The sequence below is a fragment of the Mytilus californianus genome, unplaced genomic scaffold, assembly GCF_021869535.1.
Source record: "Mytilus californianus isolate M0D057914Y unplaced genomic scaffold, xbMytCali1.0.p SCAF_1, whole genome shotgun sequence".
Taxonomy (NCBI): domain Eukaryota; kingdom Metazoa; phylum Mollusca; class Bivalvia; order Mytilida; family Mytilidae; genus Mytilus; species Mytilus californianus.
In genome coordinates, this window is record NW_026262581.1 from 119,994,511 (window position 1) to 120,010,531 (window position 16,021).

General features: G+C 34.4%; 1 protein-coding gene across 1 annotated transcript; it reads right to left on the reverse strand.

Moving 5' to 3' along the window:
• Positions 1-475: 475 nt before the first annotated feature.
• On the reverse strand, positions 476-13,792 carry LOC127732519 (uncharacterized). The gene is made up of 5 exons (XM_052241552.1): positions 13,673-13,792; positions 12,379-12,597; positions 11,335-11,408; positions 9,157-10,129; positions 476-3,640 (listed from the first exon to the last, which is right to left on the reverse strand). The coding sequence occupies exons 2-5, from the start codon at positions 12,542-12,544 to the stop codon at positions 2,439-2,441; spliced, it is 2,415 nt and encodes an 804-aa protein (XP_052097512.1). The 5' UTR covers positions 12,545-12,597; positions 13,673-13,792; the 3' UTR covers positions 476-2,438.
• Positions 13,793-16,021: the final 2,229 nt, after the last annotated feature.

The window sequence follows — 16,021 nt, forward strand, 5'->3', positions numbered from 1 at the left end:
CGACATATAGAATCCAACAACAACTAGATAACAAATAGTATCGGAGTTAAACATGTTCACGAGCGCTCAATCCTCCTCATAACATTGGACAGTGGTAAAACAACATAATTTATTAACATAAGAACAAACTGACAAAATATTTGGAAAGGGCTTCACTCATTAGATCGGTACTAAGCACATAACAAAAAAAAAATAGAAAAAAGACGCAAAGTACTGGTCTAAGATTACTCACAGTAATTGAATGCTAAGCCGCATTTCAACTAATAGAAAATAAAGATATCAAATAAAGATTTGTATCACATGATTTGTATCACATGATTTGTACTTGACATGAGAAACACGACAATTGCCACGAGTAGAGCATACGGATACATGTATTATTAACAAACTACAATTTAGAGTAAGGCGTTTACTATGAATAGGATGAGGGATACACGTCACTGAGACAGCAACCTTACGAAAAAAATAACCAAAATTACATATATAGGACTAGTTTATTCATTAAATTGTTTTGTAACACTTCAAAGTGAAAACAATAAGCTACAGAAATGCACGTTTATATTTACAAGTTACAGCATATACATATAAATTTAAGTCTTAAAAAGTCATTTCCATATATTTTTTTATGCTGAGATGATGAAAACTGCATTTATTTACATTAAATGTACTTAAATAAAAGGTTACATCAAGCACAGTATGATGCGACTAAAGCATTCAAGGAAACGATAAGTGTATAGCAAAAGCAACATACATATATAGTTATATTCCTAAAATCAATCACAAAGAGGGAAATAAAACATATTGATTTGGTGTATCGTTCAAAAGTGTAATTGTCGGCCATTTGGACCCGTACAACTAAATATTCCAAATCTTATTGTAGAATGTTCGTATGATGTATCGTTCCTAATGTTTATTTGTAGACACAACATTCATTCACAAAAACATAAATACTGAACTTGTTGAAAGTGTTATTTGGGTTTTCCTCCAAAAACGTTCGTATTAACCCAACATGAATTTTGCAATGACACAACAAACTATCAGGAGTCATCTGATCATTTTGGTAGAAATAGAAAGTACGTAAACTATCTTGACAATCTGAACAGTTTCACGTCGGTCTCATCTATTATGGTATTAAAGGTATTAAACCATGCTTACATTTTAACCTTTCGTTCTATGTTGATCATATATCGGCTATGATGTTTATCAAAATTTTCGACTTGGGAGCAAATGCAGACATTTTTAAGCTTTAAAAACTTGAAACAACCAGGAAATTATCAATGATACTTCTAATTAAAAATCCTTTAGTGAGACAGCTCACATACCCTACGTCCCCATATAAAGAGGGGTAAGCTTAAAGTGACCTGATGGCTTACTTTTTTTATGTTTTAAATACTTTAGGGTACGAGTCTTTTCTGTTTAATTAACTTTGACCTTGACCTTAGACATAGTGACCTAAAAATCAAAAGGGATCTTCCTTTATGTGATCCAAGTAACGTTGTAATCCCCATGTGTAGTATTTGATTAGAATTCGGAAGCAGCGTTTGCACAAATTTTTATCTTTTTATATATATTGACCTTGACCTTTCTGGTGTAAACATCAACATCTACAGGGATCACCCGCTCATTAATGTGACCATATATCCATCAAGGTTACAATCCGATATGAGTAAGCATCTGGAAAACACTTTTTGCTCAAAGTTTAATCCATTTTGAGTGACTTCGACCATGACCTTTGAGATATTGATATCAAATCAGTTGGAATTTGCATCTAATTATACGTGACCATTTATCAAAGTCTGATGCAATCCGTAATAAAGTATTTGAGTTAGCATCCGTAGACGAAAATTAATTACGGACGAGCTAAAACGATATTCCAAGCTTCTTCGTAGCGTGGGATTATGATAATGTATCATCATACCTGATTCACAACAAATCGTAAGCACTAAGATGGTTTGCATTATATATATCTAGCTACTTCAGAATTGTGACCATATTTTAATGTTTAACCCTTTTCCTGCATAAAATATATTTTAAGTTGAAGCAACTCATTTCACACATTGTGTACATGTAAGGATATATACTTTCATCAAAGATAAATCACGTGTTCAATTATATATTTACATAACCAGAAATGCATATAATTTTACTTGGACGCGCACAAAATTGACGTCAAGTAAATTATTTTGTAATTTTCATTTTTTTTAATTGTCCTTGATATCCTTTGCTGTTTGCTTACTGTCAATTTTGTTTTAAATGCCGTCGGTTTCACTTTTCGAAATCATGGTTAAACGTGGGTAAAACTAAATTTGAATATTTTTAAGAATGTCATACATGTAATTTGACATTAAATAGTGACGTAATATTATCAATAACCGAACAAAAATCATAATATGTAGGGCTATGACAATAATTTGTGTTAAGATTACATTTTTCCTTCTCTATGTGTCGGTGATATCCACGGGTGTATTCTCGTTGTCAACTTTCAAAACATACACATCAGGACTCAGATCTTTCGTCTTCGTTGAATTTTCATTCTTGTCACTGTTGTTTTCATGCAAATCTCCATTCTCTGTAGAAATCTGTGTTTTTGCGTAATGTTCATCAATTCCATTGTCCATCGACATTTTTTTAGACACGTCATAACGGCCTTTTTTTGACGTTGAAAGAAGTGATACACTTGATATTTCATCCCTTGAACTAAGTGGCATGTCTTTTGATTTCTGCATTTCATCTTCCATAGAACCATTAACTTCTTTTGAATCACTGATGTCAAAGGTCAGCGAACTGTCGTTGCCTTCCTCTTGAATTGATTTGTCAAGACTGGTATCTCTTTGCGTGTTTAATGACGTGTTTAATTCCTTTGTATCTTGACTGCTTGTGATCTTTGTATCTTGATTGCTTGTGATCTTTGTATCTCGGTCGCTTGCAGCGTGTTTCTCAGAGAAGCTACCACTGTAGTACGTATCATCAGGAGATTGATGTTTATCTTCTGACAACAAGACTAAGTTTTTTTTTGGGATCGTATCATCTTCGTCGGAATCAATCATTCCAAACGGAATGGATTCGTCTGAACTGGACGAGTCTATTACAGTTACAGCTTGGGGGACTGCAGATGTTTTTTCTGTGTCATCCCATTCTTTAATTGTTTCTGTGACGGGTTCAGTCGACCGCAGTATGTCTGGATTACTGCTAACCGATTTTGTGAAAGAGACAGTGGTTTCCTTGGGTGAGAGCGAGATCGTTTCGCCATCGGTTAATTCCAGGACTGGTTCGACTTCCTTCAAATAACCACTGTGTTTTACCTCAGGTATGGGTTGCTTTCCTTCCGGTTCGTTACTTTTTAAACCTTCATCCTTTACACCCAACAATTCTTCTTCTCTGTCAATAATTAAATTTTTCGCCTTAAATCCAAACTCGGCTGTCCGCTTCAGATACCGATCTTTCGCAGCTTCCTGTGTAGATATTTGGTCAATATCTAACAGGGATCGCAAAACTACAATAGTTGAACACGTGCTGTCTTCATCATTACTAACAAGATGTATTTCTTGTAAGTGGCTAAGGTTTTCTGGATCCATGACAAATAAAAGCAATGCATCATAGAACGCCTGCACACAAACATCTAATGGGAACCCCACACCACCTGAAAAATCAATATCGTTCATTTAAGACAGCATTTGAACACATATTTCCCTTAATTGTTTTTAAACAAAAATTCCGAAAGAAAACAATTTTGAACTGATCTAGGCAAAGCATTACCAAAGTTTGGCATAGCACCACAGAGATGTACTATACCGAGAAAAGGAGTGTTATTTCCGTACATTTGATATTTCGGTGCATTAGTTTGCACGCATTACCATTACATTTGAGCGTAATAATCATTACATTTGTGTGCGTTCATTTTACATTTATGTGCATGCATTTTACCTTTGTAATCATTCATTTTACATTTATGTGCATGCATTTTACCTTTGTTTTCATTCATTTTAAAATTCTAATTCGGGTAAATAATTTTTTTATATAAAACTATTCCTCTTAAATCTACGAGTAATAAACTGCAGCCTGCTTCGCCGAGCGCAGCTGGATACGACCGCAGAGGTCCAACCCTGAACAGTTGGGGCAAAAATGGACACAATATTCAAGCTTTATACAGGTCTGAATTTGGAATGTAATTAAATTTTTGGCACATTATAGGTTTCTGACACAGAATAAATGTAGTCAAAGAATTTGAAATTGGTTATATGATTTGAATGAAGATTTCTGGCTGTTGTGCAATACACTGTGCTATTGCGCAATACTTAGTAAATCTGTTTTCAGACTATATACAAAGAATTAGAAAAATAAATTGTGACCCCCAATTTTTCTTAAATCTTGAGGGGGAAAAAATTCCCCCCCCCCCAATTTTTTTTACCCCCCCCCCCCCCCCCTCTCCCCTTTCCAAAAATAATAACATTTGAAGAAATTTTCTTTTTGTAAAATGTGGAACAATTTAAGAGACATCCATACACTTAAAGACAAGTTATTGTCCGAAACTAGAAAAATGCTAGTTTTAGACCCTTTTTGGCCCTAATTCCTGAACGATTTGGGCAATTACCCCCAAAATGAATCCCAACCTTCTACTTGTGGTATTGAACCTTGTGGTACAATTTCAGAGCAATCAAAATACGTATACACAAGTTATTGTCCTGAAACTAGAAAAATGCTTGTTTTGGTCCCCTTTTGGGCCCCTAATTCCTAAACGGTTGGGACCATCACCCCAAAAACAATCCCAACCTTCCTTTTGTGGTATTGAAATTTCATAGAGATCCATACATTTAAACTAAAGCTATTGTCCGGAAACCAAATGTCTTCGGACGACGACGTGATAGCAATATATGACCCCAAATTTTTTTGCGGTCGTATAAAAAGAACTGATGTAACATAACCGTTCACTGCTGAAAATTTGAAACCCACAGTTTTATAATCTTTCTTACGTCTGCGTTTACTTGCTTTTGTTTATGTCAAGTCCTTAGTTTTGAACTTGTAGTTGTTCGTAATTTCAAGAAAGTGTCGAGACACATAAAACATTGATATGTCTTGAGCTTATGAATTCATATTTTTTTTTCTTTTTTTAAGCGATCACTGTCTTGTAAGAAACTTTTCTCTTTTCAATATTCTCAATTTACTTGCATGTATATATATGTATGCCATAAGCTCTTATGGGATTTGTGAGCATCATTAAATTAAAAATTCGTAAGGGGTTCCGCGGAACCCTGTGTCTCGCCTGTGATTGCTGCTGTCAGTGTTAAAGTGTAAGGTTGAATATATGTTCAAAGGTTTGCCTCAGACATTATCTCTTAATGATTAAAAAGCTACTGCCAAAGTTTCAAAAAATTCTATGAAGGTTTGACAAAGAAATTGAAGTGTAACAAAATTTAACCCCAGACTGTATCTACTTGTTAACTGTAAAAAAACTAAGTCCATTTATCAGTAAAATACGGAGAAATGAAAATAGATATTTCTAAAATTTTGCTCTGGATACTGTCTTTTGGTCAAAAACAAGCTTCCGTCCAAATTTTATAAAATTCCATGAAGGTTTGACAAAGTTATTGATGACTGAAAAACTCTAACCTCAGACAAAATCTGAAGTTAACTGTAAAAAAAACTAAGTCCATTTATTAGTAAAATACGGAAAAAAGAAAATAAATATTTTCAAAATTTTGCCCTAGATACTGTATTTTGGTCATAAACAAGCTTCTGTCCCAATTTCATAAAATTCCATGTATGTTTGACAAAGTAATTGATGTCCAAAAAAACTTAACCACAGACTGAACCTAAATGTTGACGCCGCCGACGCCGACGATTGAATATTGGATCGCTATGTCTCGCTTTCGCGAAATAAATTTCGGAAGCTCGACAATAACCCAAGTTGCTTGTTAACTGGAATTGCGGAAATGTAATAAAATATCGCGCGCAATCGTAAATGAAATTAATCGCAAAATGCACGCTCAACTATAACGCGCCTTGATATTCAGGGGTATTACGGCAAGCTACTGTCACGTGAAAACGAATAAAATTATCAGTTAACACGAGTTTAAATGTCACTTGCTCCTTTAGTATGACAAGATGTGGAGAGACATTTACTAATCAATTACTGTGCAGTTTTACCTCTAAATTCGGAAGATATCTATCATTGTCTGAATCTTAATCAATGGGAATTGCAACCACAAGATATCAATATCATGGAGTGTAAAATACAGATTGGTTGATTGATGGTTGTAATCAATGGGAATTGCAATGACAAGATATCAATAACATGGAGGGTACTGTAGAGATTGGTTGACTGATGGTTGTAATCAATGGGAGTTGCAATGACAAGATATCAATAAAATGTTCCGCTGGGCGCAGCTTGATACGACCGCAGAGGTCGAACCCTGAACAGTTGGGGCAAGTATGGACACAACATTCAAGCTTGATACAGCACTGAATTTAGATTGTAATTAAATATTTGACACAGCATAGGTTTCTGACACAGTATGAATGTGGTCTAAGAACTTAAAAAAATTTAATTTACCTATTCAAACCATATCATTATTATTTGCTTTTATATATAAATCAGAAATAACCAATTTAAAATGGAAAATTTTAAAGAAAAAAAAGGAAAAAAAATTCCCCTCCCCCAATTTTTTGAACCCCCTTATGAATTCATCACCCCCAAACTCAATCCCAGCTTTCCCTTTGTGGTATGGTACCTTGTAGTACAATTTCAGAGAAATCCATACACTTGAACACAAGTTATTGTCTGGAAACTAGAAAAATGCTTGTTTTTTTTGCCCCTTTTTGGCCCCAAATTCCTAAACGTTTAGGGCAATTACCCCCAAACTCAAACCCAGCTTTCCCTTTGTGATATGGAACCTTGCAGTACAATTTCATAAAGATCCATTCACTTACACACAAGTTATTGTCCTGAAACTAGAAAAATGCTTGTTTTTTTTGCCCTTTTATGGCCCCATAATTACTCAAATTTTGAGGGAATTACCCCCAAAATCAATCCCAGCCTTCCCTTTGTGGTATGGTACCTTGCAGTACAATTTCAGAGAGATCCATACATTTGAACACAAGTTATTGTCTAGAAACTAGAAAAATGCTTATTTTTGGCCCCTTTTTGGCCCCTTATTCCTAAACTTTTTTGGGCAATTACCCCCAAACTCAATTCCAACTTTCCCTTCGTGATATGGAACCTTGTAGTACAATTTCATAAAGATCCATACACTTACACACAAGTTATTATCATGAAACTAGAAAAATGCTTGTTTTTTGCCCCTTTTTGGCCTCTAATTCCTAAAATTTGGAGGCACTTACCCCCAAAATCAATCCTAGCATTCCCTTTGTGATATGGAAACTTGTGGTACAATATCAGAGAGATCCATACACTTACACACAAGTTATTGTCACGAAACTAGAAAAATGCTTGTTTTTTGCCCCTTTTTGGCCCCTAATTCCTAAAATTTGGAGGCAATTACCCTCAAAATCAATCCCAACATTCCCTTTGTGATATGGAACCTTGTGGTACAATTTCAGAGAGATCCATACACTTACACACAAGTTATGTCTGGAAGTTACAAAAATGCTTATTTTTGGCCCCTTTTTGGCCACTAATTCCTTAACTGTGGGTACCATAACCCCCAAAATCAATCCCCACCTTCCTGTTGTGGTATTGAACCTTATGGTAAAATTTCATTGAGATCCATGCACTTAAACTAAAGTTAGAGTGCGAAAACTAATGTGTCTTCAAACGACGACGACGATGACGACGACGCCAACGTCATACCAATATACGACCACAAAATTTTTTTTGCGGTCGTATAGTAACATGGAGTGTATCATAGAGATTGGTTGATTGATGGTTGCTTTACGACGCATCTGCACAAAAAGCCATATCGCAATGAGAGTAAGTTTTATAGAGAAGATTACTGTTTGATATTTATATACCTAGTAATATGATTCGATGGTACTTTCGAAAGCATCACGTTTTGGTAAATTTATAAGGTCGAAAAGTAGTCGTCTCGCCCCTACGCGTGCAGATTTTAAATAGAATTGAAGCAAACTAAAATATGTTAAGCAATCTGCAATATGCGTATTTACGCAACCTGTGTGTAAATACTTCAAGTGATAGGTGATTACAACCTGCCACTGACGGTAAATATTCTTCGATCACAATACTATAATAAAATGTTCCGGGCGCAGCTTTATACGACCGCAGAGGTCGAACCCAGAACAGTTGGGGCAAGTGAAGACACTACATTCAAGCTTGATACAGCTCTGAATTTGGATTGTGATTAAATATTTGACATAGCATAGTTTTCTGATACAGAATGAATGTGGTCTGAGAACTTAAAAAAATGAAATTGGACATTTATCTATTATTGTCTAATATCCACAAGCTAAATACATGGATAGATTCAGCATATCAAAGAACCCCAAGAATTCATGTTTTGATGACATCAAACAAAGTTTAATTTTTGACCCTTTGGACCTCAATGTGGACCAATTTGATAACGGGGCCCAAAATCCAAATCTAAATACACGGTAAAATTCAGCAATCAAAGAACCCCTTGAATTCAATTTTTGTTAAAAGAATCAAACAAAGTTTAAATTTGGACCCTTTGGACCAATTGAAATACGGAGCCCAAAATCCAAATCCAAATACACAGTTAGGTTCAGCATATTAAAGAACCCCAAGAATTCAAAATTTGGAATTAAACCCCGTTATAATTGGTCATGAAATAAGCAATTTATACAAACTATTAGAAAAGGGTTTTTTTTTGCCCTTTTTTCCTAAACGGTTAGGGCCATAACTCCCAAAATATACCAAAATCTTCCCTTTCCGGCATGGAACCTTGTTGTACAATTTCATAGAGATCCATAGACTAAAACACAAGTTATTGTCCTGAAACAAGAAAAATGCTTGTTTTGTTGCCCCTAATTCCTAAACAGTTGGGACAATAACCCCCAAAATCAAACCTAACCTTCCATTTGTGGAACAATATCATGGAGATCCATACACTTATACTCAAGTTATTGTCTAAAATATTTGTTCAAAAATAAATGGCATATAAAGTATCGTAAATTATTATACATTGTATTAAATCACTGTAGAAGACAGAAAACCCGTATTACCTGCACCAATAAGAGGCATTGCAATATTTGTCAGCCACATGTTACTACTAGAATACTGGAAGATATTGAGATAGGTACATGTTAACATATGGACTGATTCCTCGTTTCTGTATTCTCGCCACGAAGGTCCAACAGCATGGATAACAAATCCAACCTTTTTATCGAAGGCCCCACCTGCACTTGTATGCATGACATCTCCAACACTGAGTTGACCATGCCTATCAATATACTCGCGACATTCACTCCTTAGCTTTGGATCCGCTGAATGAGCAATAACTCTGGATATACCATACTGTGCTGACAGGTCGCCGGATGCAGACGTTACAATGGCATCGGTTGTCTCTTGTAGAAGATCGTTCATCAACACGGATATTTTCAAAGAAGAAACGTTAAATTCGTATGTCAATGGCACGTCTTGGAAGTCTTGACGGGAAACATTATAACCTGTTTGCTGTTTCCTGCCAAGGTTGTTTTCTAACCATGGAAAACCAGTGTGTGGCATGTCTAAGCCTCTAGTTAACAAGTTAAAACCAGACTCGTCATCATCAAAAGCGAATGGATCAAGAAAACGTGAATCAGAACTGTGTCTCTCGTCTGAATCCTTCCAGTAAGGCTGGAAACCGGACGCCTGTTCCGTATGATGTGGGTATTGTAAGAGCGGTACGTCATCCTCACTTTTAATGGATGTGGCCCCCAAAATAACACTGTCATCGCTGTTTCCCCGTAGCGTTTCAGGTGCATGTTGGTCAATGCCATTCGGTATGACTTCAACTGTGTCATCACTTTTGTTACATACATCATCCAAGTATTGCCACGCCCACTCTATCTGGTACCAATCACCGGTTATAGTGTAATTGTCTTCTGCAATCACCTCCAACTCGCCATCATACTGAATGTCATCTAGATACTTTGGATCATTGTCAAGTAACGAAGTAATTTCTTTTCCTAGTTCTACAGTCACCTTGGAGAAAACCTGAAATGTAAATACGCTTTGACAGAAAATACTTTATACATTTAAATGCTATCAACACAACATTTTGAAGCGTTTTAGTTGTTTTATCTCAAAAAATGTGCATCTGAAGTCAAAGATATACTCCCTTAACCAACAAAATGCTTAAAAAATATTGAAAAGTGACCAACCTCAACTTTGTTCTAAGGAGACGAGGTCTTTGTTTCATTTATAAATATTCATATCTTGTATTTTTGTTAAAAACGTTTTAAATAAATCATGTACTAAGAACCAATTTTCTCTAACTCTTGGCAAGCATTATGTTTTGAGAATAGGGGAAAAAAGTATGAGTTATATGGCTAATTTTACAAATAAAGCACGAACATTTTTTTCTTTTGACTTTTTGTGTCGATTGGTTACTTTCCGATTGACGTATACCTCACATCTCCTTTAATTCATACTAATTAAGCCACATTTGTATACTTGTGTGGCAAGACGTTTTTAATATATTCAATTTCAAGATATCTGATCAAGTTAACAAGATATCTTGTATTCTTTATGATAAATCTTATTTAATTCATTAAGGACTTAACTCCTATGATGAGTCAACTGACAATTTCAGCCATCTTTGACTTATTTTGTAGATCTTGTCTTATTGATCATTTTTTCTATTTAAAGTTTTCTGTCTGTCTACTTTAGTTTTCAGGATAATAGACAAAAATAGAAAAGAAATTCATAAAATTCGTCATTTAAGGGCAATAACTCGTATAAAAGTCACCAGAGATATTTCACGTAAATAGACAGTAGGTAGATCTCATCATTCTTAACGTTTCTGCCATTGTCAGATTTTCTTTATCTATATTGCCTTTCAATATAATATACAACACTTGCATTTTACCCTCATGTTCTATTTTTCAACATGTCGGCACGTTGGTTGGCAGGCGGGATCATCGGACACAATTTTTAAAAGAGAGGCGAAGGATACCAAAGGGACATTCAAACTCATAAGTCGAACATAAACTGTTACGCCATGGCTAAAAAAGACAAAGACAAACAACAGTACACACAAAACCAAAGACTGAGCAAACGACATAATATACCCCAATAAAGATTGTGGCCAAATTTCGTGTGCTCTAAATCTTTACTTTTTCTGTTGTAGGGATGCTGTCAAATCAACATTTACTTATCATTTAGATTCCTATACTATTGTCAATTACTGTCACACATACCTGTCTTTGTAAAGGTCGGACCCTTAGGTTTCGTCCTCTTAACACATGGTCCATTTGAAATATTTTTGGATTAACTGTAAGAAAATGCATCTTTTAAAATATGATTAGGATGTCAGTACTAATTGAGGAGCGGGTTTAAATAGTTTGGGCACTAAAATACACCCCCTTAATCTGTATTAGTTAACTTATGAGGTCAATGTACGGTATTTAATAATAGACGAGCGTGTCTATGCATACGTCAAGCTTAAAAGCACCGAGTCTTGGTAAATTGTGAAAAAATTAAAGAGAAAATACTGAAGACCTTACATCAAAATCAAATTTCCTAACGGATTTAAATAAAATTAAGATATAACTAGATTTTTATTAAGTTTTCAACTTCCAAATATGTAATATCAACCATTGCGATAATAGAGGCTCCTAGGAGCAAATTTGCCTCCTAATTGCTATATAGACTAAGTCTAAAGGTAAGATAACTTCCGACAAATTTAGCTTCTTTTTTTTTTGGGTTTCAGAAAAAAAGAGATGAAAATGTGGTTTTCGATAAGGATTCAATGAGAACTTCGTGTAACCAATTCCGCCATGTTTGCCACCCACTCAATAAAAAACATATGAAGATTGCAGATGCAAAAAAGATTTTTCAAAGCATGTTAATCAAGAATAAAAAATGCACGCCTCTAGTGCCATGTTTTCAATTCGATCGGAACCGAATGAGGCAGTGGTATAGGATTGTCCATATATCACTCGAAAAATAGTTCTGTTAAAACTGAATATTAAACTGGAAAGTTTACAGATGACCGACAACGAACGAGGTGGAGAACAAATGATGAGAACAGCTATATGAATTAGGTATGTCGAGCCAACAAAAATATAATCCCAATTACACTCATTACAACATAAAATTCAACGTTTTGTAAATTAAATGATTTTTTTAATAAGCGTCACATCATTTTGTACATCCACAAATGTCAAATTTAAGACGAACAAATTCAAACGACATTTCTTTCCTGTGTGTTCTATTAGTACAAATATCAGATTGTCGCTCACCTTTCTCACGCTCAAACAAAACCACTGCATCGTTTCCCTGTAGAGGATAATAGATTCTGGTGATTTTAGCCCCTCCATTCCGCGGGTTACTGAAATAAACTTTGATATCTCTTTGGGAAGCATCTTTTGGTACATCAAACACACGGACACCTGGTGACGATGCCATCAGAAAAGAAGATATAGAAACTGCAGTATGATGGTCTATTCGATGTTCTAAAACTAAAAAGTCAAATTAATTTTCTTTAACGTATTAGATTGACAAGTACTTACCATAAATGTGTGTAAAATCATCAAGATATAGAAAGCAATCATCTTTTTCTAGTGAGATTTAGGGCTCACATTTTGAAGACCATACGACATAATTTTATGCTTGTTTTTTTATCTATAAATATAGTTTCGAGATTTATCTTTTACATACATCATTAAAGGGGATTATTGCCCCAAGTCAGGAGCCTCTGGCCTTTGTTAGTCTGGTATGTTTTTTAATTTTAGTTCAATTATATGTTTTGGAGTTTAGTGTGACGTCCATTTTCATTGAACTAGTACACATTTTTGTTTAGGGGACAGCTGAAGCCCGCCTCCGGGTGCGGGATTTTCTCGCTGTGTTGAAGACCCATTGGTGGCCTTCGGCTATTTTCTGCTCTTTGGTCGGGTTGCTGTCTCTTTGACACATTCCCCATTTTCATTCTCAATTTTATTGTGTTATTATACAGCTCGGGAGCAGTAACATGCACTTAATTCTCCGTCATAAACATGGACTTGAATAGAATAACTCTACATATAAACATGTAATCAATGCAACAAAACCCTTCCGTGTACCTCATATTCAATGCTAGACTTTTTGTGTTATTTTATCTTTCTCCTAAATTTCATATAACTATATTTAGAATGCACCTTGCATTGGGTCTTTAAATTATCTAGGTCACATAGTCCTATGTGACGTTTGTACAGCAGACAGTACAATTTCACTGTACTTTACATATTATACCAGTGTGAACGACCACGAAAAAATATGATCATTTCGACATTTGTTTAATTTGACAATGTTTGAGTTAATTAATTTAAGTTTATCCTTCACTTTGCTACTAGTTCAAAAAATATTATAAATTATAAAGAAACGATATTGGTATCTATTCCGCTATTGAGGATGGAATTGATTTCGGAATGTAATTTTGAGCAGTGGTAATCATGCATTTTATGATTTAAAATTAACCTTTCAAAAACCTCTCTGAATTTTACTACAAAGATTCATATGTAATTTTAGTGATATAATATGTACCATTAGTTAACTTACCTTCATTTGTTTTAAATCGAATAATGGTTTGAAATTATCTTGGGCACTTTCTGTAAGATTTTCCAAAAGTCGTAGAAAACGAAAACGAAAGTAAGAACTTCCACAAGATAAAAACTGGGGATTTACATACGTCATTGTTTATATTTGGATATGAAGAGGAAGTATAACTAAGCGGGAAATTTAATTTCTCTTTCATGATATGGTCAAACAAACATATGATCATCACACTCGAATAGACAATATAGCTCGATCGTTAACTTTTTTTTAACTGTTTATACTGTCACTGCGTTTGTAGCTGATACGTAAATTTTAGTTAGTATGATAATGTTATGTACAGTTAGTATGTTCGACATTTGCGAAGAAAATCCATTTAACCACAATCACATCTTTTTGGTTATAAGCTTTCTCAAAAGTAACACATATATATATATATATAGATACATTTTATAAATGAAATCAGGTTAAACTATAAAATATTGACTTTCAACATCGTTGTATGGTCATTTGATAAAAAGATTTCGAAAAACATGAATCTCTTACCTAATACTAGTCAGCGGAAGCATGCATGATCACAAGCTTGGATTAGACATTTTCGGAAATATTTATACATGTGAAACTAGAATAAACAATGACTTTACAGGAAGAGGAATGTCGTTCACATAAGATGTTTTAATCGACGGGAAGTATTATTTATTTCAATTGTATATTCCTTTTAAAGACCCAAGTTGGTCGAATAGTATGCTAGTGTATAAATAGGCATCATTGACAAACAAAAAATTGTGTGCACTAGATATAACTCTTTTAAAAACAGATTTACGGAAACTAATTTTAAAAGATCGGTAGGACATCCTGGTAATCGGTAAAGTAAGAGCAACTTAAAGAAGTAAAATAAAGCTTTCAATCGGTACAATTTTTGGGGAAAAACTGTTTTATGTTTTCTATACACGACAAAATCATCGGAAAACAGTAAACTTTCCCCCCAAATTGCACCGATTATATATTTGATTATACTTCTTTTGGTTACCTGGAGTACCAGGATGTCCTACCACAAAGTGAGTAACCTGTCGAAAAATTACATAAACCGGAGTCAAAAGTCGGTAATATGAAAATGGTCTATTTGGTCAAACCACAGACTTTGAAATAAGTAAACAATCAGAACTTATGTTAGATAAACGTAATGTTGCAAATTCAATAAGTATTACAATTAAGTTAATAAATTAGAAATTGACAACTTGGAATTATGCTAGGTAACGAAATATTCAGAATAAAACTTTGCGGTGTACGCTTCAGTCAAATGTTGCCAAAGCAGTCCAAGTTAGTAAGTTTCCTACAGATTTCGGATTTTTTTTTTTTTTGTGAATTAAGAACTTATAATAAGTCATTGATGTATGGAAGGCTAAAATATATGCATTCTTCTATAGTATTACCTTGCAGTTTATGGGACATGGTCAAATCGATAAACGCACGCAGAAAAAAGGCTTGGTTCTCTTCATAGTCAAATGCAAACGATATTTTGAACTGGGAAGTATGTTGAAGTACAATCCCTATTTTTGCAGATTTGTTGGTTTTATGGTCCGTTTAAACACTTGTAACACAGTTCCTTTCACACAAAGAATTCTTAAAATACAAGCTAAAAATGGTTTATCTTATTCAAAAGCCACAAACTAATGAATATTTTACTCTACATGACATTCTTTCTATAAACAACAGAAAAGCAAAAACATTGTTGGAGTAACAATCTTGCCCTCTATACATCGATTATGACATTACCGATTTACTTGCTATGCATAACACGACAGGTGCCACCAGTGAAATGGGATCTGTCAACCTTTCCGTAGCACCTCGGATTATCCCTGGATTGCAGTTGGGTTCGTGATGGTAGTCTTTAGTATTATCTGTAGTGTTCTGTGGACTGATCGTCGTTTTTTATTATTGTCATGGTCTTGCTTGATTTTCCTCACTTTTGTTTTAATTGTTGTTCTCGTTGTATCTTCTTACATTTTTCAAAAGCGTTTCTTTTATTGTAACTATCCTCCTAGAGTCTAAAATGGAAAGAGAAAATGTAAAAGACTGGACATGAAGCAAGACTAGAATTTTTTGCAGGGCATGACATCAAATGTGCTTTCTATGTTTTATAGTTTAAAGTTGATTTTTATAATTACTTTAAAGCTGTACGTATATTTACCGTATTAAGATAATAAATTTGATATGAATTTTATTTATTATCATATAGTCATTTATTCGGGTTATAATTTTCAAAAAAAGACACGTGAGATATCAAAAGGTTCATCAGACCAACATGTTTTTAAAAACTTCAACAAAGGCTTTAAAGGTTTTTTTTATTAGATT

Coding starts and splice junctions, on each gene's coding strand:
- LOC127732519 (XM_052241552.1), bottom strand. CDS start 12,544: ATGGCATCGTCACCAGGTGTCCGTGTGTTTGATGTACCAAAAGATGCT. Junction 11,409..12,378: donor TTTGTTTGAGCGTGAGAAAG/GTGAGCGACAAT, acceptor ATTTTCTTACAG/TTAATCCAAAAATATTTCAA. Junction 3,641..9,156: donor AATGCCTCTTATTGGTGCAG/GTAATACGGGTT, acceptor TTGATTTTTCAG/GTGGTGTGGGGTTCCCATTA.